The sequence below is a fragment of the Acinonyx jubatus genome, chromosome C1 (assembly GCF_027475565.1).
Source record: "Acinonyx jubatus isolate Ajub_Pintada_27869175 chromosome C1, VMU_Ajub_asm_v1.0, whole genome shotgun sequence".
Lineage (NCBI taxonomy): Eukaryota > Metazoa > Chordata > Mammalia > Carnivora > Felidae > Acinonyx > Acinonyx jubatus.
Window position 1 is genome coordinate 81,747,840 of NC_069381.1, and position 27,707 is coordinate 81,775,546.

Genomic DNA, 27,707 nt, shown 5'->3' on the forward strand with positions numbered 1-27,707 from the left:
TATCTAGATATTTTTCAATCTGATCTTTTACAACTTGTATATGGACTTTCCTAAAACACTGAACACAGAGGAACACAGTTCTGATTAAGTTTTGCATTTGAATTTTCCCCAGCAAGCTAAAGGTTTTCAGTGCTTTGTTCTATTGTGATATTCCCTCCACCCACCCCCCCCCCCCCACCCCTCAGTGCTACACAGCCCCAGGCAACAAGGTTTTGGAGATTTGGCCTTGAATTCTTAACACCTATAGCCCATTTGGACCCAATGACTTTGCAGTGGCTAATTTCTTTCATACTCCCTCAGCACATACTGAAGTCAGGTTCAGTATGGCATAGATCAGATTTTTCAGATTTTTTCTAACCATTCTAATCTTGAGTTATCTGCATGAACTAGCAATCTACTGCTGTATTGGTAAGGATATATTCTGCCTTTATGGAGACAATTTCATTTTAAATTACTTTTCAGGTCAAACGTTGCCATTTAATAAAGGTTTGGAACCCTATATAAAGTCAATAAAAGGCATTAAAATTACTTATTAGTCATGGTATTTTCTTTCCCTATCACCAACTAGATAATTTTGTTTTCATAGCTCCATTAGATAAAGGCTCATTCCTCATTTTTTTCCCTTGATTTCCTTTTATAACATACAGATGTTATAAAAAAGTAAATTCCCCTTCATACACAAAAAGCTATGCATTATTACAAATAGAAATTTTAACAGAAATAAGTGTCAAGCTTCTGATTCTTAATAATTATTTTAAAATATTAGCTAGGGACTACAGCAAAAATGAACATGACTCGACCATCAAAAAGGCAAACCCTATAGACCATCTATAGGGTTTAATGTATGCTTACTTATAAACAAAATAACTTCATTTTTCAATGACTATAAGCAAATTTAACTTTACTATTTCTCACTGGAAGGGATAAAAATGAGAACACATGCACTTTCGATTCTAGTTCTGTCTAAAGGCATAGTTTCCCAACAAGAAATTGGGCTGAAGTCATTTCAATAGAGTGATCCTGACCAAGTGGAAAAGCTTAGCATGGAAACAGCATTTAGCCATGACATATTTCAATATTATTTTTTGGAGTCTATCACTATCTCAAATTGAATCCATTATGATTTAAAACTGCCTTTTTATTGATATTCATTGTTTTTCAACCTGACAGTGACCAATGATTCATATCAATCTTCTTTTAACACAGGAATTAAAGAGTTTGCAATATATCTTAAACTGAAGGACACTTTTTCAATAGGTCTCAAGATTTTAATACAGTTGTCATTTGAAAAGCCTTACGTCCTCTCAGTTGGAGAAGGGTTTAGGGAAGAAGCCAGCTCCGTCGATAAGATTGTTTTTATCTGAAGCAGTGGAGAATTCAAAAATTAGTATGACATATTGATGATGCCTCTTTTTTTTTTTTAAGGCATTTTTTTATTCTCTAAGTGCAGGAACACTGCAGTTGGCTGTCAATCATTAAACCACAAAATGAAGTCCTTTGCCTGGCAAGGAGATCTGCAACTATACCAATACTGGTAAACTAACCACCAAATTATAGCCTTTTCTCTTGCCTCACCCAGATTTCACAGGGGCTGCACAGCCAAATAAATGCCTCTTGGCTACCCATTCATCTAACAGCTGGAAAGATGACACTTGACATTTGGAAACTTTCCTGTGAAGATTGCTGCAAGGCTTTCCCATTAGCTTCCTGGTGAGACTGTAAGGTCGAATAAGCTGCCTCAAAACCTGCAAAGGGTAACGGAAATTCTCTAATATTAAGCCTGTGCAATTTAAATTTCTAATTCTCAAATCATAGTTCTTCAGATATTGTAGAAACCACTGGTATATTTCAGGGCAAAAGAATGCCTTTGAAGATGTGAAATTAAAATGATATTTTAAGCAATGATAATGATAACAAGTGTCTTCAAAGTTGGCACTGAAGTTCTTCTAAGCAAGAGACTTGGGCATAGAAAAGTTATTCTAAGTTTGTTTTCTAAAATCCCAGACTGTCATATTTTTAGCAACTGCTCACCTTTGTAGAGAACAGTAATCTTTAATATGAGCCACAGTAGCTATCATCCTTTAGATTTTATTTTCACATCATAAAAATTATCAGAGATAGCTTTAAAATCCTTACAATCCAACAGTGCAGGTTCTTTTTGAAAGTCAGTGAGTCCAATATAAAATAAAAATGTAAATATTCCATTATGAAGAAAATACTGTGATCTTATAAATCTTTCAAGTATAAACATTTGCCTTTGTCCTCTTTAGCAAGGTAATTCCTTTAAAAGAGATCCCCAAATCAAAAAGTTTTAATAACCTGACTGTTCACTGAAGATATTAGAAAGACAAAATCCCTCACATAATCTCCAACCCTAAAAGTGGCAGAAGGTGAAAGATTTCATTTATTGATAAGAATACACATAATTCAATTAGCTTTATAGCAATGATCCTTTCGTACTGCGCTCAATTTTTAATTCCCCATCTTCAAAGTGTCCTTACAATTTTCTATTCTTGTTTGTTAACTCAGTATTTTTCATGTGAAAGATTGACAAGAATGAATAGGCCTCTCTAAATGTTCAGTCGTATGTCCAAAGGTAGATAAAATTAATAATATGATTAAAAAGGAAAATGAAACATTTAAAAAAATATATGCAGAAGGGCATTGAAGAAATAGGAGACATGAATGATGTAACTTTCAATCTTGAATGAATCACCATCTGGGACTGAAATCACTTTTTAAAAGTCAATTTAGTAATGCTGAATTGTACCTCATTAGCAACAATGACAGATAGGGATTCCTATGGATGTGCATCTCATGGCCTCAAATCACAAACCAACACTAGGGCAAGCCTAGTTTTCCCATGCCATTCATTCCATCAACAAATCCACCAAAAGAAGTCACAGCTCAAAGAAAGAAATGGAATAGTTAGCAATGACTGGACTCCTCCTTTCTCTTCAAACTAAAATCACAACTACCAGTTTGTACTTACTCGCTCTATGGTGGGATTTTGGCATGGATCTCTCTCCGTTAGGTACTGAAATCACAAATTCATTTCACATAGCCTATTGAACTGCCATCAGATGGTAATGACTTTCTGTCACTCTTGACCTGAGGCAAATTTGAACTAGTGACCAAGAGGTTAAAGGCTCTGTATCTCATTACTAATCCCCTGAGACACCTAGTTCCCTCAACAACTACTGATTCTTTTACACCTCAATCAAACCAAAAGAAAATACACAAAAACCTCGAGCAGTAGAAAAGTAGGTCATCAACGCAAGGAATTTATGATAGTTTTGAAGAATTTTACAAACATCTATTTTAAAATGTACCCATATACTATATACAACTGAGTAGAATGACATTAACTGTTAGAGAACTTCATTATAATCTTCATTAAAATATCATATAAGCCTCACTGTAGAGCTGGAAAACACTGTAGAAAGGTAAAACTTAAAAGACACCTGTGCTCTGTGATTTTATAGGTTACAAAAGACATTTTAGTCCTAGTATGAAGCCAGAATATTTGTGTCTATCTTCTAAGATTATTCTGCCACAAGAATTAGTTTCAAGGGGAATTGACAAGCTGGAAGGAATAACATAGATTCATAAATAAAATCAAAACAGTATCAGGCACCTTAACACAGAATCTTATTATAGGAATACAGCATATTAAATAAAGGATACAGTTTGAGGAAGAAAAAAAGACTATCATTTGGGAGGATGCACATAGACAAACTCATATATGTAGTTGAACCATTGAAACTAAACCAAAATTAACTTTTTGTTGTTAATGAAAGCTGACCTCAAATGGTGGCAGTGAATAAATAATATTCTGTAACCATTCAACTTCAATTCAGTGACTCCTAAAGTCATTTGTAAACACAGCAACCAGAAGGTTTTTTGTTTTGTTTTGTTTTGTTTTGTTTTTAATGCTTAATGTCCCAATGCCTCCTTTCTTATTCTCTGCAGTTCCTCATAGTCTTTGAATTTCACAGAAAGAATTCTACCTGGAAGAAACCAGGTCTTCTTTTCCTTTTCATTATTTACCTATATTTGAAGAATCTCTATATAATTTCTTTATTTGAATTTCTATCCCTTCCTCTATGCTTTCCATATTTATTCTTCTACTAATAACGCTTGTCTTTTGTCACTCAATATTTATCTTTTTACCACTACAAGTGCTTTCCTTGCAGCAACATGTAAATTTAGTTGATCCCTTCCACTACTAGTAATAAATATTGTGGTGTTTTAATGTTGTATCTAAGGGATAGTAAATTTAAATTAATAACATGGGTAAGGATTGCTCTAATGATGTAATCAAACCAGTAGGTTTTAAGATGATGGTTTCCATATATTTGGAACAATTTTATTTAACAAAATGTCCTATGTTGGTAAGATCATCTTCTCAGAACTACAAGGACTACTTCAGGGAAAACAAGCCTCTTATCTAGGATTAGAATTTAGAAGAATTTAACCTGTATTCTATTTCCACGTTGGTTCTTAGTAGGGGATGTACCATGACGAGATACACTAGATGTACCTCTACTTTTTGTAATAAAATTTGTTTATATGTCAATACTAAAACAAAGTAAATTCCCAATCTTCTAAACAATCATATTTTGGTAAATTAGTAGCATTTTGTAAATTAATAATGACACTTTGTAAATACATTTGGTAAAGAAGGACCTTAGACACTTTATAGGTTCCCTTAACAAGTTGGTTGCATCTAACAGACTTATTATTGGATTAATTTCTTCTCTCCATTCCCTATGTGAGACATACAAAGGGAAGACAAGGAGTGTTGAATCTTTGTAATGGGTAGAGTACCCTGTGTGCCTATGGACTTCTTATTCCACCACTGAGTTGTGTATTTATTGAGTCAGTGGTATGTTCCTCACCCCATTTGTGTTGGTTATAAATGTAAAATAAAATCATATAAATTGAAGAGCTATAGGAATGTGAAAAGAAAGGGGGCTGATTCTGTGAAAAATAAGCTGAATGCTTTCAAAAGATATAATAAAGGGGAGTTGATGAAAAAAGAAGTCATTGCATCAAATAAGATGTGGGTTAAACAAATGAAATGACAAAAGACAACCATACAAAAATCCAGAAAATTGCTTGGTATGTTTCTTGAAGGTAGTGCTCTCCACTTTAAAAAACAAAACTAGAAGTTGTAGGTGGTATATTATGTATAGGTTTACACAAGAAACATGATAGAACTGTAACCCTTGGCTACAAAAGAACTCAACCTTTTTTTTTTTTTTAAAGAAAAATGAAAAGGAGAAAATATCTATGTTTTAAAATAAAATGATATGTTTAACAATGTGTATATCCTTTTTACAATTTCCATTTTGACTTTTTCAAATTTATCAAGTAATTATTGATTTTTGTTTCATAGAATAAGAGACCTTTTTTATATTCCTATGTTTGTTTTTTAAAGGAATGTATTTGATTTAGCCAATTCATTGTTAATGAATGTTTTGGATTTACCTATATAATTAAAATGCTGCATCTTTATCCTCAATTAACAATTATATTTACATGTTTAATTATATTAATTGAGCTAACTGTCCCTCTTTTATTTCTCTGGAAGTCAGGAGATGTGGAATATTAATAATCTTAGAACTTTTCTAGCCACTTATTCTGGTTAAGGTATATATACACATTTTAAGTGGTTATTTATTTTTGAGAGAGAGAGAGAGACAGAGAGAGAAAGAAAGCATGTGCACATGGGAACAGGGAAGAGGAAGGGGCAGAGAGAGAGAGGGAGAGAGAGAATCCCAAGCAGGCTCCACACTGCCAGTGTAGAGCTTGATGTGGGGCTCAAACCCATGAATTATGAGATCATGACCTGAGTCATGACCTGAGTCATGGTAACCAAAAAATGTACAATGTGTAATAGAGGCTAAACAAATAGTAGTAATTATTACAACTAACAAGGAAATATAACAGTTCGTTCCAAGGAGGATAAAAACCAAGGACCACTTCTTTCGTGAGTCTTCTCTAATAGCTCTAGCTAACATTGATCTCTGTCTTTGACTACTTTAGTACTTATTGGTTTCACTAAATTTAGCTTTCCTTCATGTATATCATATATTTGTTTTCTATTTCACATTGGTAATCCTTGAATTCACATTGTTGTAAGCACCTTTAGAGAAGAAAGGTCATAGTTTATGCAGCTAATTTCCTTTTTTCCCAGTACAGAACTTTTATCTATCCACCTGTCCACATACATGTGCCCATACACACAGATACGTACACACAGACCCCCACACGTGCACACTGGTTAAATAAACGAATCCACTGGAAAGACTCAAGTGAAAGTGCAAATGAATTTTAAAACAATTTTTTTGTGTCGCTATAGTCATTCTTGCAGTTACATACTCTTTCTTTGGGTACACTACCAAAATTATCTCAGATATTCAGTAATTCTTATTTAAGCAGAAGAAAAAAACAAATAAGCCTGGACTCCTAACATCATAATATTATAAACAACAAAGGTGAAGTCATATTGGATCATTTATTGGTACCACTAAATAAAGACAAGTAAGTTTCATATTAAAATAATGACTTTTAAAGAGAGAAATGTTGACAAATTGGAAAATGTTTTTCTCTGTATTAATACAAGATCTGACACTCTCACTTTTTATGCAAACAACTCCTACCACATTCCTGCCTCATTACATACCCCTGATTAAAATCCTAAACTGGGCATTCTTATCATGTTCTAACCCCAGTATAATTATAGATCTTTTCTCTCATTTTTCCTACGTATTATCTATGTTTAGGGACTCCACTACCCAGAATGCCTTTTGGTGAAATTAAAAGAAGCCATTACACAGGTGCAAGGCTTAAAGAAGAAGCAGAAAGCACTTTTGTGAAAATTCAAGGAAAGCACTCCTTACTCTGAATAGAAGCAGCACAAAAGATACCATTGTTAGGTGAGTGGAGCCTGGTCAGATTTCAGTCAACGAGTGCCCGTTCTGTGAGTACCCCTGGGCAGTGAGTAGGATCTATAGTCTTATCTGGCAGCCCCTTTAAGTTCCAGTAGTTCAAATCACTCAGGTTTTCTTATCCTCCTTCTTTATTTGTATTTTGATTTTTGCGAAGCCTTTGCTGACTCCACATTCTATACCCACATCCAGAGAGAATCAATCATTATCTCTTCTATGTCATCCTGTGCCATTACATTTTTTATTAGTGCATTTATTATATTGTATTAGATGTATGTTTACACAACTGTCTTCCCTACCAGACTGAGATTTTTAATGGCAAGCCTCATGTTTTAACTCACATTTATAAATCTACTGATGAGTACTATCTAAAGAAGATAGCACTATTTTTTTAATGTTTATTGAATGAATGAATGAATTAATTAATTAATGATTCCACGCATGAATGACTATGTGGATAGACAGCTGGATGTATATGGATGAATAAATAAATGGCTAGATAAAATGCTTTTATAATTACCTGAAATAGCTTCTTTAAATCTTCATCTGTTAAAATCTTATACTATTTTTCTATTCAAAATCTCCTATTATATATTTCTTCTCTAATACCATTTTAACAACTCTAATTATCATTACTCATTTATTAATAAATAGTTTATTTTTCCCTGAAAAGACCATGCCCTGAAGTGATGAAGTAACTTGCCTGAGGTCACATGGTTCAAAACTGTTAGAACTGGGTTTGAAATCAGGTCTATTTAATTCAGAGTCTAAATTTCCAGCTGCTGTATTTGTTACCTCTCTTCATTTATTCACTTTGGTACTCTCCCAAAGCCAAGTGCCTTGAGTCCAGCAGCTGGTACTCAGTAAGTGGTAACTGGTCAAATTAACTAAAAAAATTTAAGTGGAGCTCTCTTCAGACAACTATGGGAATTACTGAAATCCCAACAGGAATATCTTTAAATAACCGCATGTGTCTGAAAAAGCATATTACAAATAAATCCAAAATATCCAATCACAATAAATGCATGCATGAATTAATACTATAATGTGGGTATTAAATCATTTTTAAAGTATACTATCTAATGTTACATTTCCTCCCAAACTAACACAAAACATAAAATAAGCAGTGATAAACCTTCATTCATGAATACATTAAGGCATTATAAAATTTTTCTTAACGAATGTTGCACTTGAAGGAAACATTATTTATTTACAGTGTTAATGAACTTATATAACAAACTCATTAGTTTTCTTAACTCCTCTTTCAATTCCTTTAAAATGAATTATCTCACTCTATGCATTTCTCCTATTTAATAGATGAATACGCTCTTTATTTTGAGGGCATAACAATACACAAGCATGGTCACTGGCTTGTAGAGACAGATCAGTAGGCAGGCTTCCCTCAGGAAACAGAGCTACAGAACACAAAGGAGGAACGTGTTTCTGAAAGCAGAGGAGGACTCAAAGGCTGAAGGGCAGGTAGGATCTAGACAGATGACATGAGTGGAGTAGGGGAAAGGCCCAGATTCAGGAGAAATCTTGGTGTGCTGGGGAAAATGCAAGTTGGCATCATAAGTTAAGGAGTTTGGGCTTTATCTTGACTGCAAAAAGGAGCTTCTGAAGGGTTTTAAATGAGGAAATTAGGATCAAACTTATACTCTAGAAAGATGACCCTGGTGGCAGCATAGGCTCATCGGATTTGACAAGGGAAGAAGTGGAGGCAATTTGAAGAGGTGATAGAGGCCAGAACTAAGTTAATGACAGTGTGGAGAAATAAAAATCTCACTTTGTCTATATGTTCCTTTTTAGTCTTATCACTGCTTAGCACTTTGCAACCAACAGGCAGGAAGGTGGAAGTGTTGATTTTACTTGACAGAGATTTTACCTGCCTTCCATTTCTACTCCATCTTTAAAATGCAATTCAACACTTTGTTTGACAAGTCTAAAGCCTTCAGCCAAATCCAAAACTCTTACTGGTCACAAATTTTTTATTTTATATTTCAAACACTATCGTTCCTAGCAATATGTATTTTTAAAGCACGTGCACTTTTCTTTTTCATCATACCTCAAAGTCTGTTTTTTTTATGGGTAAGGAGAAGCTAAGTAAAATGACTGCTCATTTTTTTCAGTACACATTTATTATATTCAGGGAAGTAAAAAGATAAAAGTAAAGTCAAAAGAAAAACATCTTTAGAAATGCTTTCGAATGAAAATTGTGAAGTAGTACAAAACCACCACAATCACAAAGATAGTAAATATTCTCTATGTACTTTAATTTAAAATCTATAAACAGATGTAAATATTTAGAAAAAAATTAACACATGCCCTTTGCACTGTCCTTCATTCAATTTTACCTTTCAATTCTCTTTAGCATCTCTGCCTTCCCATCATTTTTAGTTCTGCGAACTGAATTCATGCATTCACTAGGTTGAAACCTAGTATAAGAGCCTTCTCTCTCATCTCCTGACTCTCTTTTCATTTCTTCAAGAAGTTAACAGATTGGTCAGTGAGATGTCTGGTCAACCAAAAATTGTATTCAGCCCCAAAAACAGGCAAATTAAAATAATCATATGAAAGAGTCATTATAGAGATAGAATTGACCAGATATACAAGAGAGAGAAGAGGAAAATAAAATTTGATAAAAAGTTCCTAAGTAAAGATGTACACAACAGTGTTATTTTATATTAAGAAAAAGGTGTGTGTGTAAACACACTAGTGTAAATCTTCCAACCATATTTTCTTTAGAAGTATCTCTTATTCTGAGACTGTGTTGTTTCCTACTTCTCTCATAAACTTCCTTACTAATATATTTCTTGTATATATAATATAGTAAATGTTATAACATGTTTAAGGGCTTACTTTAATGCCATTACACAGTGAAATAAGAAGCTGTCAGTCCTATTTTGGTTTTGAAATTGATTTGAAAACTGTATTAGTCTGAGTAATCTAGAAATCAGTAAGCTAGAAGTCTGAACAGGGGTACCTGGGTGGCTCAGTCAGTGAAGCAACTGGCTTCCGCTCAGGTCATAATATCATGGTCTGTGAGTTCGAGCCCTGCATTGGGTTCTGTGCTGACAGCTCAGAGCCTAGAGCCTGCTTCGGATTCTGTGTCTCCCTCTCTCTCCGCCCCTCCCCTACGCATTCTCTCTCTCTCTCTCTCTCAAAAACAAATAAACATTAAAAAAAAATAGAAATCTGAGGAACACTGATGTAGAGGATTTGAAGCTGGGTACCAGAAACGTTAAATACTGGAGGTGGAACAGGTTCGGGAGCACATATTTAGTTTAAAGCAGCGAATGAGAAGTGTAGGTAACCAAGTGGAGATGTCCAGTGAGTCTGAAATATACATCAGCACACAAGTAAAGATTTCCAGAGGACAGCTGGAACATGGAAGAACACAGATGGAAACACAGATGAGAGAGTTATGCAGGAGAAGGTGCAATGGGGATCCTTGAGAGTACTGTGACAATAAGTAAAATGAGGAAATAGAACTACAGGGTGATAAGTTTTATGACGGAAAGAGCAAAAGGAGCCAATTTAGGAGTCCATCCTAGGCAGTCAAACAGCTCCTCTGTGTACGCCTGAGGCCATGGGGACTCTCCAAAGTACAGGTGCTCCAGAGACTGGAGCTGGAGCCACAACCAGCTTTTCTGCTTTGGGTTTCCAGGTTTCTGCCTGTTAAATTGCATTCCTTTTCCTTTTTTTTTTTTTTTTTTCCTAGCCTAGTTCCTTCTGACTTATACTGATTTGGAGAGCATTATTAATTTTACATTTGTCATCTCCACAACACATTGTTTCCTAAATCACACTTTTGTCTCTATGCATGACCCAGAGGCTGGTTACACTCGTTCTTAGAGCCCTGTATTTCTGGGATACCATATTATGCCCAGACCACAACATCCCAAGCCCCACTACTCAGAGACGCTGGGCTGAGGTGGGAATAGTTCAGTGAATTGAGCCTAAAAAGATGATATAATCAGTACTGGGTCCAGGCTCTACCTAGTAGATAAGTAGTTCCTGCCCAGATTACAGAAAAAGTAGGGGGACAACCAGAAAAGACTAAATGGTCATGGCAAAGTGGAAGAAAACTATTCAAGGAAACATTAAAGACAAAGTAAATTTTATTACCATGTGAGAAACAAACAAAAGAAACTGAAAGAAGAGAGGCAGACAGCATGTTATGAATAGGGAGCCTTTCCTGAATAGGAAAAAAAGAAGAATTTTATTAACAAGAGCAAATTTTTCCAGAAACATTTTAATAAAGGAGATCACTATATCTGTGTTTAATTAAATTATAGAGCAAGAAGAAAACAAAGCATTTTGTCAAAAAGTAAGACAACTGAGGTCTAGTAATTATGGCTTTTGTCCCCCACGACCCTCTAGTTACTGTAAGAGTATGTTTGACTTTATATTTTATCATTTTTACATTCTGCATTTGTATCATGAACCTAAATAGTGAAAAATTACAATTGAAATTTATAAAATACTTGTTTTCTTTTCAATTAGGTACATAATTGGTACACAATTAGGTACATAATTTGGGAAGTGGATAGGAACTCATCTGATTCAAATGGACAGACAACATGGTATTCTGGACTGTGTAAGATCATTAGGAATATAGATCTTATCTGCTATCATCTTGTGTACCATCCAGATTTGATAAATGTATTATCTATGTCTTTAAGCCATTAATAAATATTTTGAAAACAGCAGAACTAGTAACTTCATGGCATTTCCCTGTAGAAATGCACACTGAACTCTCAATCAATTAAACAGATCTGCTATCCAGTCCATGTTAAAAAAATTCTATCCAACTTAATATACGTTTTTAATGTATTTCATATATGGTTATTATATGTCATATATAAATGCTGTCATGAATGAGTAGCAAAAATAAATGAGGAAGTATGTATCCACTGGAAAAAATGGCTGAAAGTGATGGCAAATGCCTACCTGTATATATTTGTGAATGTACCAAGAAGCCTGCTTTCCATCATTCACTGATTCCACTGTAGTGTTAGCCACACCAACAATATCACCACCTGCAAACACCCATGGTTCACTGGTTTGCATAGTTTCTGGATCTACTTCTGGGAGATTCCATCTGTTAAATTTTACAGGGCTCAAGGCTTCTTTTACTGTAAGAAAAAAAAAGTGAAAGATAAGAGGCAATGACTGATTTGTGCATCACATAACAATAATTTGAAAATTAAAAAAATTATGACTTAATTATTGTTCTAGGGACTCAAACAACTGGTTTTAATGAACCATAAAAATGGAAAGTTAATGAAATATCTGAGTTAATAATATATTCAAGGCATACTGATTTAACCAATTCAAAGTATACATCACAGGTAGGTATTAAAGACTACATATTTGGGCAATACTTCAGCTCTGGTATTTATGTATAAGAAGTACAGATCCATGAAGAAGGAAAGTACAGCCTTTCACATGTTTGAATGTGCATATAATCCATTTAAATCCCTTTAAATGAATATAAAATGAATTTTCTAAAATTTTGTCTATACCATTATTTTCACAAATACAATATCACTCATAAGATCCTAAATTTGTTCCTGTGTGTCACAGATGTAAGTTATATTGTGAATTCGGGTGAATGGCCAGTCTCCTTTCACAACAAGAAATTTTATAAACAAAACAAAGCCTTCTACATTTTCACCAAATTATTCGCACCTAATGCTAAGCAATTTGATGGACCCACAGTATATCTACATAAGCCATCAATTTCTTTTTAAAATTTTTTTTAATGTTTTACTTATATTTAAGAGAGAGAGACAGAGCATGAGCAGGGAAGGGGCAGAGAGAGAGATGGAGACAGAATCTCCGTCAGTGCAGAGCCCGAAGTGGGGCTGGAACCCACCAACCATCAGATCATGACCTGAGCCGAAGTCGGATGCTTAACCGACTGAGCCACCCAGGTGCCCCTCAATTTCTTTTTATTTTATAGAAATCAACAAATGCAAACACTACCATTGGTTCCTTGTGGAAACTGCTCTATAAAAGAATTTTAAGTTATTTGCTCTGCTCCAGTAAATCTAAATGTGTCATGGAAAAGGAAGACTTTGAGTTCGTTTAAGAAAAATATCTAAAGTGGGGCGCCTGCGTGCCTCAGTCTGTGAAGCGTCCCACTTTGGCTCAGGTCATGATCTCATGATCCATGAGTTCGAGGCCCGTGTCTGGCTTTGTGCTGACAGCTCGGAGCCTGGAGCCTGCTTTGGATTCTGTGTCTCCCTCTCTCTCAGCCACTCCCCCGCTCATTGTCTGTCTCTTTCTGTCTCAAAAATAAACATTAAAAACAAATAAAAAAAAAAAAGAAAAATACGTAAAGGAATCTTTGGGTAGACACATAATCCAGATATTTGGAAGAGATCACAGAATGTAAGTTATAGAAAGGGTTTAACAAGAGAAGGGCATAAAGGTAGATAGCACCATATATAATGGAGCAAACTGAGCCAGTGTTTAGGATTAAATGTTCTCTCCAGGTTTTCCTGTCATGGATTTTAAGTACAGCATCTCAAGACAGACTTGTGGAGCTAGTCTTTAATTCAAAAGAGAATATAACAACTTAAACTAAAGAGACTGTAAGATTTTGGAACACAAAAGTTAGTTGTTTAACAAATTAATGAGTTAGTTTAAAGGAAAATAAGCAAATGTTAAAAAAATGTTATTCTGATATCTAAAACCATTTCTTCTCAATAAAAATGGAAAAACAAGACACAAAAATAAACCTTTGTAGCTTTTCTACTTGAAAAATATTAGAATTTTAGAAAACTATTGAGGAATTACTTTGTGTGTTCCCTACAAGACTGTAGGTTCCATGAGAATAGCAATGTGTCCATGCTATTGGGTACTGTACCACAAAGCCTAGTACAGTACTTGTAGCATAAGAGACACACAATTCAGTAGATGAGTGAATGAATGAACGAATGAACGAGCAGCTGGATTAATGCTATTGTGCTCAGGTTTTTATTCAAAAATCTAATACTGTTTATATCTCTGATGTGATTTCACCTTTCATCGAGAGTAAAATTAAATATTCATGTAATTATTTTCAATGCAGAATGGCATTTTGAGAAGATTTTTCTAATGTCTTTAAAGGTCACATGAAAAGACACCTTTATCATTTGTTCCCCACATCATAACAGATCATCACTACCATCTGTTGATAGTTATCTGAGTTGCAAAAAAGTCAATGGTGAGTATGGCTTGTCAGTTCAACCTGTTGTAATAATGGTAACTGGAACATACCATCATTGAATGGTTTATGTAATGGGAAATAGAGTAAAAAATAATTCTCCTGTATAAGAAATGACCTTATTTGTCCAAGACTTTGGTACAACTTTGCTCTATATAGAGAACTGAAATAAAGATTTTTAAATGAGAAGGAATTCAAAATTATTTCACCAGGAGATCAAAGCCCTTTTATACATTTTTCTCATTTTTTTACAGAAGTATCCTTGAAGGTTAGCACAGATTTCACTCTAAGCTTGAGCAAGGTAGGGATTATGCCTTAGTTATCTTTGATTTTCCTTAGCAGCTATTAGAGTCAAAGACATATATACTGTGAAGTTATTGAAGCTTAAGCTTCAGGCTCTCTCACTTGCATGGTCCTTTTTTAAGGCCCTGTGCCTAAATTTGAATTTGTAATTTTTTTCTTTTAGATAAAAGAATCCTCAAATTATATAAGCTTCAGGCCTCATAAAAGTTAAACTTACCATTAAATACAGTGCGTTATACACAATAGGTGCTGAATAAATGCTCATTGAATTAAACTGAAGTTCTTGATTAATGCATTTTATAATTTCTTATGACTTAAAAATGTAAATAGTATGATTTACTTTACTATTAGAGCTCTATCACTAACTCAGTCAATAAGTAGTTAGGAGATGTTACTTAAGTTTAATAAGTAAATCTTGCATTTCTTAAAATATTTAGCACCAATACCATAAGCCACCTAGGATCATTTATTTGTGAATTCAAAAGCACAATTCTATTCATGGGTCTTTCCATTATGTATGTATTATTTTATGTCCCTACAAACTCATACATACTCATGTTTACTCTTGAAACATGCTATTTCCTCAATATTTGATTCATTTATACCTTGAAGACTTGGGCCTGAATATTAACTGTTTTAATTGTTTTATTATTTGTGATATCCAACTAACCTCACTAATAATCAAACAACTCTCTGATACTGTGTGCCAAAATAGAAAGGATTTTTCTTTTGTATTGAAAATTATTTCAGCCCACTTTTAAAAACTATCTACTCAATTTTCCCCCTAATCTTTTTAGAGGCCTTCAAGTTTAGCATCTCCATAGTTTGATTTAAAAAAATAAATAGAAAAAAAATGAGGTTAAGCAGTTGGTTGTGATGTTATTAAATATTACAGCAAAGCTTACATCAGTCAAAATAGAGATCATTTGTTTCCACTTTAATATCTAATCTTTTGACTTGTTGATACCTACAAAGGATCTTTGGAAAAACAAAGCATGGACAAATTTATATGAATATAAAATTCTACAGTAGGTAAAAAAAATGTTTTCTATCAGTAGCACTAAGCAGCTAATGCAAGAATGAGTATTCATTACAACTTGAACATCAAATGATTAGGATCATTTCCCTGTTGGCACAGTGGACTCTATATTTAAGTAGATGATCTATATCTGTGTATGTATGTATATGTGTATTTCAGCATTTACAATAAAATAGAGGGAAAGCAATGGGGGGAGATAATCCATCAATTTATTGAAACTTTGACTCAGTTTATGGATCCAAATAATACCTTTTATGACTTCAATGACTCTTTTGAGATATAGCAGTTATTTCTATTATTTAGCCATATTTTGTAAGCTCCAAAGTATTCAATTTAGAACTGAAATCAAGGATTCAGTGGAAAAAATCCATGTGCATATTATGCATAATTTGTCAAAAAGAAGTTCTTTTGTTTAGCTGTTTCTTACGAGGAAGACTTTCATCCTCCTCATCATTGTAACTATCCTTCTATGAACTCCTCACACACAGCTCACTTACATCTCTGCTGATACATTTAAGTTGAAATACAATGAAAATAAATCTCAGAAGCACATCTTCTGTTCTGCCTTTATCTAGCTTGGAAGGAGTGAAAGCATAAGTGGATGAAAAATGTATCTTTACATTTGCAAACCAAATAACTACTTGCTATTTCCTATGAAGTGTTAAATGAATATTAATAGAAGGACTGTATTTTTTTTCTTCCTTGTTTATAAAATAACGGGAGTGAGGGGAGAGGGATTTTCTGTTATGATATGAGCACTTTTACCACAGATTTCCATGAGATTGCATCTTGATGGAGACTGCAGCATATGTCCCAATAGCTCCAGAGTTGAACAGAAAAAGAACTTGAAAAAGAACCCTAAAACATGCTTATTCACAGTCTATATTATTCTGCAAATGGGAGAGAAATGTGTTAAGTGATATGGTGCCTGGAATTTTATGCAGTCTTTAAAAAGAACGAAAACATCCTTAATTCATACCAAACACTCAAGATTTATGTTAATTTTCTGCTTTAATTACTACTATGTTCGAATGAGCTTATTTAAAAAACAAAGACACTCCGAGGTAGCTTTAAAACAAGAAATGGTTTTGAAATAGGAACTTTTAGTCAATTTAATGTTATGCATGAAATGATTTTTTTATATAGACTTAATTGTATTGTGACACACAAGTTTTTCAATAAGCCACAGCTTAAAATTGCAGAAACCGTCCCTCAGGGACACATCACTAGCAGATGCAGATTGCCAAGGTCAATTAAACTGATGTAGCTGTGCTGTCATATACGTAGAAGAGAAACCCACAAGCATATGACAAGTATATTTCTCAGTATTTATAAAAAGATGTCAAGAATGTTATATTTTAGTACATAAATATAAATTAATTCTGCATAAACAATAAAACAATGCAACAGGAATCAATGAAGAAGGATTATTAGTATTCTTTGAAGTGTTTGATATGCTATAAAACAATAGGGGGATAAAAAATTTCAACATTTATAATAAAATGATATTTTGAAAACATGGATGAATTCATCTATATGCTTGTTGTTTAATTTTGCATAACCTATTAGCCAATAGAACCAAAGCACATGAAACAAAAAGGCGAGCTGAGGCAATAATCTCAGTGATTCAGAGCTGAAAGCAAAATCTCACCAAGAGCAAATGAATTCTAATTACAGGGCCAGGATATCAGAGTTCTGTTTCAATAGAATAATCTGGGGTAAGGAAAGGAAAGAACCAGAGAATGTCTTCCACTAAAAATATCAATTCCTGGGGCGCCTGGGTGGCTCAATCGGTTGAGCATCCAACTTCAGCTCAGGTCATAAATCTCACAGTTCATGGGTTCAAGCCCCACATCAGGTTCTGTGCTGACAGCTCAGAGCTTAGAGCCTGCTTCAGATTCTGTGTCTCCCTCACTCTCTGCCCCTCCCATGCTCATGCTCTGTCTCTCTCTCTCTCTCTCAAAAATAACATTAAAAAATTTTTTTAAATGTTTAAAAAAATATTAACTCTGGATGGCATGAGCTTTTCTTCACATCTCCGTTCTGCCTCTAAGTATTTGAATCAATATGCAATCCATTCACAAACACAATGGAACTCACAGTGAAGATTCATCATTTTCCTTCTGTAAACCCCACAAAAGTTAACCTTTATTGTGCACGTTCCCATTCCTTCAGGACCTCAAATATCATCTCTTACTCTCCTTAGAATATTGTATTTCTCATATTTCTCCTCTCTTCTCAACTCCTATTTTGAAAAACTTTAGTTTTGGAATGGTTCTCTTTTCTCACTCTAACTTCTTCCTTTACCTAATTTTAGGGTAATTTATATTGACTGCCTTCTTTCTTCACCACCCAATTATTCCTTCCAGTCTGTCCCTTTAATAAAAACATGGTCTCCATGATCCCTAAATTCTGTGAGCTCAATCCTCCCTTCTGCCTTCCTGTAGCATCCAATACTTATATCACATTAATGTTAATCTCTTTCTTTGACTTGCAGAATGCTACAGTATTCAGGCTCTCCTTATCTTTAAACTTTCCTTCTTGGGGTCTGGTACCGCCTCATCTCCTCTTCCTTCTCCCAGTCATGTGCCTTTAACTTCATCTCTATGAAAATGACTTCAAACACAACCTTGAGCTCTTTTATTCTGGCACTTGTAGTTGCCTGTTAGAGATTCCAGTGTGGATGTTGTACTGTCCCTTCCAAATCATCACTTCTAAAACCCAGTTCACAAGCTTCTCCTGGGCCTTTCACCATCTCTTGATTGACATTAGTAAGTTTGCTGTTTCAAGTCTTTTACTCATTGTGACCGCTATTTCTTTCCTCTTCTCCTCAAACTTTTGATGGATGAAGCTCTTTTTTCTTGTCCCTGCTGTCAGGGGAAGACCTTGTCTCATATTTCATAAAGAACGCAGAGGTTATTATATGGGAACTCCCTGGTCTTCCCGTTGTCCACACTACAAACTTACTCAATCTGTATCCACTCTCTCTCTCTCTTCCTTCTTGTTTATAACAATTACTAAACTCTCCTTATCAAAGGCCAGTACCTCCACATGAGCCCTAGAATCTGATCCTCTCGTCTTTCTTAGGTAACCTAGGGATTTTCTCCCTAGACTGCATATTCTGTTATCATCCACCCCCTCTGAATTATTTCTTATAAGCATGTATCTACATGTACAGTATCTCCCGTTTTAAAACCATTCCAGATCTGCATTTGCCTCCCAAAGCTTCACCAAAACTTTTCTCACTAAGATGATTAATTAGCTCTAGGTTGCCACATCCAATGACTCTTCTCAGTGATTACCTTGCTTCAGGAAAACTAGGGGTAAGGTGGGTGAGGCACCCAAAGAAAAAAACTTAAGAAGATCTTTATGTTCAGAACCTTAGGCTCAAGTGCAGGTAGGTACCTCACTTGTCTCACCTTAATTGTGGCACTGCCTTTTCCATTTTGCAGCAGAATTTAACAGATGACCACCTCTTCCTCATAAATGTCCCTTAGCTTGCCTTCAATGACAAGACACTTTCTGATTTTCCACCTGTCTCTGTGATCACTCTTTAATCTCCACTTCTGCTTTTTCCTAGTCTCCTTTGTCAAAATACCTAGAAATAAATCCTAAAAATCTTAGCATAATCTTTGAATCTTCTCTCTTCAATAAACTCGACATCCAATCAGTTACCATGTTCTGGCAATTCATCTAAAGGCAACTCTCCTAGTTACTTCTTACATCTCATATCATCCTCACTTAATGAAGAACATTAAGAAAAACAATCAATATTTACTGGTCCCCTGTTTGAGGCAGGTATAATACTGTACAATTCTATATAATAATCTCATTTGGACCACAAAACAACTCTTTAAGGTACATATTACCATCTTAAATAGAGCCAAGGGGTGGCAAGGTGGTATTCAAATCTAGTTATTTCTGACTCCAAAGCCCTCCTTGCCACTGACCTTTGGTGTGGGGGCAAGAAAAAGCCAGGAATGGTCCAACAAGGGTCTCTTAAAGCTTCACAACTGGGAAGGAACTAAAATGAAGCAGAAGGGATTGGAAAAACCACAGCAAATTCTAATCTCGACCAGCTTTACAGATAAATAGCCTTTAGGTCAACTCTTCCAGTGGAAACTTTTCTTTTCCCTTTTTGGTAAATTAACCACAACCACTTTCTGTTAACCTAGTCACTATGTGACTTCATTTTAGTTATTTGCTTTGCCTCCACCACTCCTTGAGTTTAAGGACCATACCTGAGTCAGCTTCTTCCCCAGCATCTAGCACAAACTGGTACATAAAAGGAACTTGATGAATGCTTTTTGGTTGAAAAAACGTAGTATCTGTCCATTCCATTTATTTGGCACTCATATTATCCTGTCTTGATTATTCTTCCTGTGTATCATACTTCCACAATTAGAGAAAGCTCATTGCAGGGAGGAAATCCAAATATTTTCCTTTCATTTAAAAAAAAAGCTTCTAAAAAAAAACTTCTATAGTGACAAACACACTGACTAGGAAAGAATATGCACTTGGTTAATTTGATTGATTTAACTATTCCAATTTTCCTATTGTTATGGTTAAATAATGTTCAGTTTACATATGCTTGTAGAATTCAGGCAGTGGGAAAATACAGATTTAATTCTCCTCCCTTCCATGCTTAGAACAAGTTTAAGCTCCCCAAGTTAAATACAAAAAAAAAAAAAGGAAAAGAAAAAAGAAAATGGATGTCAATACTAGCCTGTAGCAACTCCTTTTGTTTTACTTGTATTCTACAGGGAGTGCCATTCTCATTTCCTAAACTGACCAACTAATCAATTAAGAATTAAAATTGTCCAAGCACTTCACCTTGATTTGCTTATTTTCTCTGCAATAATTTCATCTATTTAAAACCCTAAACTCCTTGAAGATTTGATTTCATTTTAACTGGAAGAGATCTCCTCAAGGAGGTCAATGTCCTTGAAGGAAATATATGGGGATTGTTTTCAAATTCTCTGTTGGATTCCCAAATGCTGTACTTTGATTTACTTATTTATATTCAATGATACCATCTACTTAAGACTACAAACTCCTGGAAGGAATAGATCATCCTTTAATCTGATTTGGACCATAATCATCATAATTCTATGCACATTTGGGTGCTTAATACTTCTTGATAATTAGGAGACAGTGAAAAAAGAAAGGCTACTGAAATATTCTATATATACTTCTCAGTGAAAGAACCTTTTAAAATGCTGAATGATATCATCAAGTGATATAAATAATTAAAGAAAGGGATTAAGAAAAATGTTTAATATAAGTCCCTATTTGCTACATTTAAGGCATAAATAAAAACAAATAGAAAGCTAGTAGTAAATTATACTACTGGTGAAAACAATATTATTAAAATATAAGTGAATACTGAAAAATATTTTAATTAACAAAATAAATCAAATGGAAAAGATTCCCTAAATAGAGCTTTAAAAGTAAGTCTATGTGTGTTTGACTGCCATGACTAATTATGTATCCATGTAATGTGTGTTCAATTTGGGCTTATTTAAATAGCAGAAATGCTCATTAGCTTCAGTATATCTGTGAAGCTTCAGTAAACAGTTTAATGGTTTTTATGTTTAACCAATTTCATAAGTTCCTGTAATTTTAGCTTTAGCAGCTCATTAATGTTATTTTTTGATATCCATCTTATGCCTGTTTTTTTCCCTGTCAATCGGCTGTAGGCATACTTCAATGCAAACTTAAAACATACAGTAGAATATATTTTAAATAATTTTAGTACATCAGTAAATGCATAATTCAAAAATACAGCTTCTTTATATAGAGCATGGGTTTATTATGATGCAGTTAAGAAATACTTTGGTATTGGCAAAGGTTATTGTGTTCATAATGATAATAATGACATTTATTGAGAATGCCTCCATGAACTCATGGTTGATTCTGATCTAGGCAACATACATATTGTCTCTTTGAATCCTTACAAAATAGATGTTATTTCAATTGTACAGTTGAGGAAACTGAGAGTGAGGTAAGTTACATAAGTCACACTCTTAGGATTTGAACCTAACTACAGATCACTTACAGATGTACCAACTGGAAAAGCCCAGAGGTCTTCAGGGGTATTTGGAGATATATACCTAGAATTCAGGAGAGAGTCCTGTACCTTGGGATAAGATATAGTCATAAGGATGGATAAAGTTCATCAAAAACATAAATCCAGGTAAGAGTCAACCAGTTATTTTTTACAGTGGCAGCAAGCACAACCTGAACTAAAGCCAGAGGGGGAATTATCAGCATCTCATGAGATTCAAAGTATTTCTGAGCCACGCAAACCAAGAAGAGATAATTTCAAGAAGTGTAAAATACAAGAGAAATGTAAGGTAGGTACCTAACTTGGTGATCTCAAGGTCAATGAGCAGTAAAAAGATGACATTTGCAGGTAAATGATGAGAGTGAAAGGCAGAAAAAAAGGGGTTAAAGACAAAGGATCTGACAAAGATGGCAAGGCAGTGCATACAGGATACCCTTTCCAGGAGTTTAATAATGACTGCATAGGAAAAAACTTAAGGCACTGGCTTGCATTCATTCATTCAATTAGCAAATATTTATTGTCTACTACGTACTAAATCCTGCTGTAGGCACTAGAGTAAACTGTAGATAAGAGACCTGTCCTTGTGGGCTATACATTTCACTTGGCAGAAGATTCAAGAAACAGAAAGTAAACAAATAAGTGAATTTTATGATAGTGAAAATGGTTATGAAGAGGATTACATTGAAGGGGGTGTTATAAGCTAAAGGAAGTGAAAAGGGGGAGAGGTGCTTTAGATCTAGGGAGATGGAGGGTCACAGAGGGCTCTTTGATGAGATGACATCTGAGGGAAAATATTCTTAGGGGTAAGAATAAGCCAGCATGTGATGACCTCGAGGCAGATCACTGCAGGCAGAGGGAAGCACCACAGAGGCATTAAGGTGAGGTGAGGTTGATGCACTTGAAGAGTAGAGGGAAGTGGGAGAAAGAAAGGATACAAGGTAAAGTGGGGTGTGGAGGGGAAAGTAGGGACTTCATCAAGGAGGACTTTATAAGCTATGAGAAGAATTTTATTCTAAATAAAGTAGGAAGTGACTGGAGGGTTTGGAATAGAGGAATGACATAATATAATTTCTGTTTATAAGGGCTGATTCTGGTAGGGTTATATAGAAGCAAGAGAAAAAGCAAGATGACCAATAAGGAGACTATCTTCTTCATGCAACTGAGAGTGTCCAGCATCTGACTGTTCCCTCAACAGAATGAAGATTTGCTGCCTTATATATGACACTGTACATAAATACCACTTCCATATGCTTCTGTTTTTACTGTGGGTTTTCATTTTGAATAAAGCAGTCATCCATTGTATTCTGTTCATCTCAACATCCATCTATCTCTTCATTCATCCCTTTATTCAGTTAATCCTTGGGACTGTTCCAGGGGTACTTTGGATTAAAATATGAATACCCTACAGTCCTATTGTCAATATAATTTAGACCAGATAAGATATACAGAGAGAAGTAGGGGGAAGAGCAGGAGCCAAAATGGACACACATATTTAAATCTTTCCTCTGTGTATGAGGAAAACATATTTAATAAGCGTGTTCCCTTAGATTTCTAGTACCCACCCATTTTGGAATAAAATTCAGATACCTTAGCCTGACAGTGAAAACGTTTTGTGAATTAGCAATGATATGTTTTTCCACCTTTACAGTTTCTCACTGTGTACCTTATGATCTAGCCAAAGCAAATACTCCATCCACATATCTACCTGTTCACTGTGATGAAACGTGCTTTCCTGGTCTCTGCTCTCTCAAGTCCCACCTGTCTTCATCTCTACTACAAATGCCACTACTTCCATAAAACCTTTGATTCTTACAGCTGGAAGTCATCTCTCTGCCCAGAGTGTTACACTAACAGTTTATCTGCTTCTCCTTGCATCACTTTTGACCTAATGGCATTTTTATTTAGGTGAATTTTTCTCTGTCTATTGGACTGCAAGCTCCTATAGACAAGAACAATGTGTTCATTTTTGTGTACCCAGGAGAACCTAACACAGAACCCTATATACTTAGCAAATACAGAATGAAGGAATGGGAAATAAGATCTCACAGCATGTAGGAAGGCAGAATAAATAGGGTATCAAAATTATTGGGGTGCCTGGATGGCTTAGTTGGGTTAGTGTCCGACTCTTGATTTCAACTCAGGTCATGATCTCACAGTTTGTGAGTCTGAGCCCCATGTCAGGCTCAGTGCTGGCAGTGCAGAGCCTGTTTGAGATTCTTTCTCACTCTCCCTCTCTCTCTGCCCCTCCCCTGTTCATGCGCTCTCTCTCTCTCAAAATAAATAACCTTTTTTTTAAATTTAAAAAAAGGGTATCAAAATTAAATTGACGTTTTTTTTTCAATTCCACTATCAGTGTGGGGGGGGGATATTTTAGATTCTAACATATGAGAATAATGCCATAATACTGGGGATGTAGAAGTTCATTTGGCAGCAGTGTGCAAATATGGGGGGAAATATTGGGTCATATTAAGCCAAGTGAATTGTCAATACACTTTTCAGAGGACTTGGAAAATCACTGGGTATTTGTCAAGCATGTAGTGTATAATATGGCTAGGAAATAAAGGTTCTTTGAAAAAACTTAAAAGAGATTCATAATTACAAAATATAAGTATGGCTAGCATGAAAATAAGGTTGGCACTGGATAGCATTAGTCCGTAGAATGGCTGGGTGGGACCTCTGAATGGATGTTAAAATTAATGCTGGCTTTCTCCTCCTGCAATGCCAGCACAGTTGGAACACCTAATAAATTACATGTATATATTCCATTTGAATTAAGTAGTTTCCACATTTGGGAGACAGATATTAGATATGATTCAATGTAATTTTCCAATTTATACAATTAAAACTTACATTTTCTCAGGTCAATGTCTCACCTAACTAAAGTCTATCTTAAATAGGTATACTGTCATTTTTATATTGTGTTTTGAGCCAAGGACACAAATGCAAAGTAATTAACAACAAAATAATCTCCAATACAAAATACATATTACTAAGAACATTAGTATAAAATATGCATCATGGCTTTATAATTTAACTAAACTTTACATCTTGGCTTTACATTGCATAGGAGCCTAGCATAGTTTAATATTTCATAAGAATATTAGGTTTCAGAATAAACTTTTAGTATACCATGGCTCACTAGTATTTAAGAGACAAATATAATACGCCATGGTCAGTAAAACTCCAGACATCTATTATATTCACTATATATTGAATAACACTGGCTATGTTTTATGATTTCTGTTCTCTGAAACAATTATGTTATTTTTCCGTTTTCTACCTTCTTTCTCCAGCCAAAGTTGTTTAATGTCACTGCTCTACCTCTTGAATGTAATCTTTGATTTGATGGAAAACTACTGATTTATCCACTGTCTCCATGTAAGAATACATATGATAGTAACCACTACTGAAACCTGGAAAATAAAGATAAGAGAAGGCTCTGAACAGAGCTATTCACTGGGGAAACAAAACTATTCCTATGCAGTTAGTAGAGGTAAGTAAAATAATTACAGAAATATCATGGTGTACTTCAAATGGATGTCTAAGGCAGTTGTAAGTGATGTGATGTTGATTCCAAATCACTTTTAACACTGTTATCAGTCTGACCTCCTTCCTCATCACCTCCACCCCTTTAAAATAATTCCAAAGAAAAACTGTGCAAAGATTCCATTATTTTCATTGGTTATTTTGCAGAAATGTCAGTACTTCATCCCCACTTTTGGAAAAAAAAACTGATAATTAGGGCAATTTTTAAGAAAACATGTACAGTTTTACTATTGGGCTCCTAAGAAAGCTTCTTGACCAAAATATAATTGAAAGCAAGACAGTGTATAGGGAAGACTAAAAAGAATTCATTCTCATCATGGGGCCAAGCATTACAAAGGACATATTAATGTTTTATTACTCAGGCACTATAAAATGAAATGGTAGCATAAGGAACCAAACACATTAGTAAAAGACCAAAGGTACAGAATAATGGAATAAAACTGTCTTGACACCATGTCTTCCTTAAGATATTTACCATATGAAAAGCTGCGGTAACTTACGTTGTCTTTTCCTCTTCATAATGTGATAAGTGAGATGTTTCTGGAATTTCAGAAGAAATACCACATATCCTCTTTTATCATACTTTTAAAGTGTTATCTAAACTATAGGCTATGACAGCTTTCATTCTTTAACTCAATCAATAAGCAGTACTGCTGTAGGTACTGAGCTATGATAATGAAAAGGCAAGATAAATCATATGTAATGATTCCCAATGTCTGTTTTCAATCATTCTTTCTTTTCTGAGTTCGAATCCCATTTCCAGTTGAATGAATGAGCAAATCCAAATACAACAAATCACAATTTCCCTCAGATCTGTTCTATCTGCTGTATTCCCAAATGCTATCAGCATTATGAACATCTGATCGAACTACCACACTAGATACTCCACATTCAACCTTTTCATCAAACAGATGACCAAATCCTGACTCTTCTATTTCAGAAATAGTCATGATTCTGAATGCCCTTCTATAGTTCTACCTCTTTTACCTTAATCTGGGCCTTAATAAGTAGCCACTTAAACTAACAAAAATAGTCTTTTAATTGATTTCACTAATACTATTCTGTCTTGATTCCAGGCCATCTTTTTTTCAGTATTACTGCCCCTGTAAAGCAACATGCTTATTTCATACTTCTCATGCTTTCTTCCATGTGTTGAAATATTCATGATTATAACACTCATGGTGTCTCTCCGTATCTTACCAGTCTTCAAAAAGCTGAAATTCGTAATTATAATTCATGAATCTGGAGGAAGAAATTAGACACGCATAACTCCCTTCTGTCATGCCTACAGCTTGGGAACTGACTATTTGGGCAAAGGTTCTCTCCCTTCTTTAATACTAACAATCCTACTGGGGCAGCTTCCCATTAGGGGACCTACATTGTTGGATCATACCCATGACTGGGTAAATAAATTTGCCTAATTCAGGTGTTCAACACTAGAAAACACACTTGCCTTCTTATATGAACCACCTCAGAGGTGATTTCATGGTTTCTAATTCCCAACTATTTGAAGAATATATAACTGGTACAAAATCCAAGCACTTATCAGAATTATATCATTAACAATAAAGACCTATCCCATATTTAAACCTTCCATTTGTCACCTGGATGTATATAGGATAAAATCCAGAATCCCTAGATTGTCATATAACTCTCTTGATTCCAAATAAGTTTGTAGCCAAACTTCCTGCCATCTTATCCCTATACATGTCCCACCCTTATTTTACTATACATTACCTGCTCCAGCTAAACAGAATTTCCCATTATTGTCTAGTCAAATGAAACCATTTGTCAGCTTAAACTTTTGTGTATGATATTCCCTCTAACAGAGAAACTCCTACTGAAGCTCTAAAACCCAATCCAAATGCAATCTCAAAATTAGCACATCGTTTGCAATGTATGTATTTACATGTCCATTTCTCCCATTAGCATATGAATGCCTGAAGGGCAAAGACATTCTTTTACTCTTATTTGTATTCCTAGCACCAGGACAGTAGATATAACATAGTTGGATGTTAAGAAACATTTCCTACATGATGAATAATGAGAGAATGAATGGCAAAAATCATAAAATAAAAAGTTCAATTTCAGAAAGAAAAATGGAAAATTCAGACCTTCATTTATAAAGAGGAGAACATGCATGAAATAAGTAGGCTGATGACAACTTTCTAAAGACATGGATTTTTTTTATACATAGCTTTTTTGTAACATTCATTTATTTTTGAGAAAGAGAGAGAGCATGAACAGGGGAGGGTCAGAGAGAGAGAGGGACACACAGAATCTGAAACAGGCTCCAGGCTCTGAGCTGTCAGCACAGAGCCCGACACAGGGCTTGAACTCACCAACCACGAGATCATGACCTGAGCCGAAGTCGGACGCTTCAACTGAGCCACCCAGGCGCCCCTATATATAGCTTTTTAAGATGACGGTAAAGTGCTTAATCTAACGGTGTGGTGTTGAGCAAGTTGTATAATCTCCCTGTGGCTCCCTCCTTTCCACCCCCATTCCACCTGGAAACTCCCACATACACCTCAAAGTTCAATTTACAACCCACTTCCTCTAGGAAGCTTCCCTGAACCC

The 27,707-nt window shown here is 34.9% G+C and overlaps 1 protein-coding gene and 1 long non-coding RNA gene across 6 annotated transcripts in view; one reads left to right on the forward strand and one right to left on the reverse strand.

Annotated features, from left to right (window-relative positions):
- DPYD (dihydropyrimidine dehydrogenase) overlaps nucleotides 1–27,707 on the reverse strand; it is an 854,343-nt gene that overhangs the window by 408,888 nt on the left and 417,748 nt on the right. For both annotated transcript variants that reach the window (XM_027058524.2, XM_027058523.2), the window contains one exon: nucleotides 11,910–12,094. In XM_027058524.2, the coding sequence (XP_026914325.2) occupies nucleotides 11,910–12,094 (185 nt within the window). The remainder of the gene's footprint in view (nucleotides 1–11,909; nucleotides 12,095–27,707) is intronic.
- LOC106968095 (uncharacterized) overlaps nucleotides 5,874–27,707 on the forward strand; it is a 47,679-nt gene continuing 25,845 nt past the window's right edge. For 2 of the 4 annotated variants that reach the window (XR_003419981.2, XR_008290680.1), the window contains exons 1-5: nucleotides 5,888–5,995; nucleotides 6,792–6,944; nucleotides 14,076–14,172; nucleotides 21,739–21,870; nucleotides 24,875–25,074. This is a non-coding gene — a long non-coding RNA (uncharacterized LOC106968095). Of the gene's footprint in view, nucleotides 5,996–6,791; nucleotides 6,945–14,075; nucleotides 14,173–14,426; nucleotides 14,474–21,738; nucleotides 21,871–24,874; nucleotides 25,075–27,707 lie in introns of all 4 variants that reach the window. The other 2 variants (XR_008290688.1, XR_008290687.1) reach the window with 2 other exon arrangements.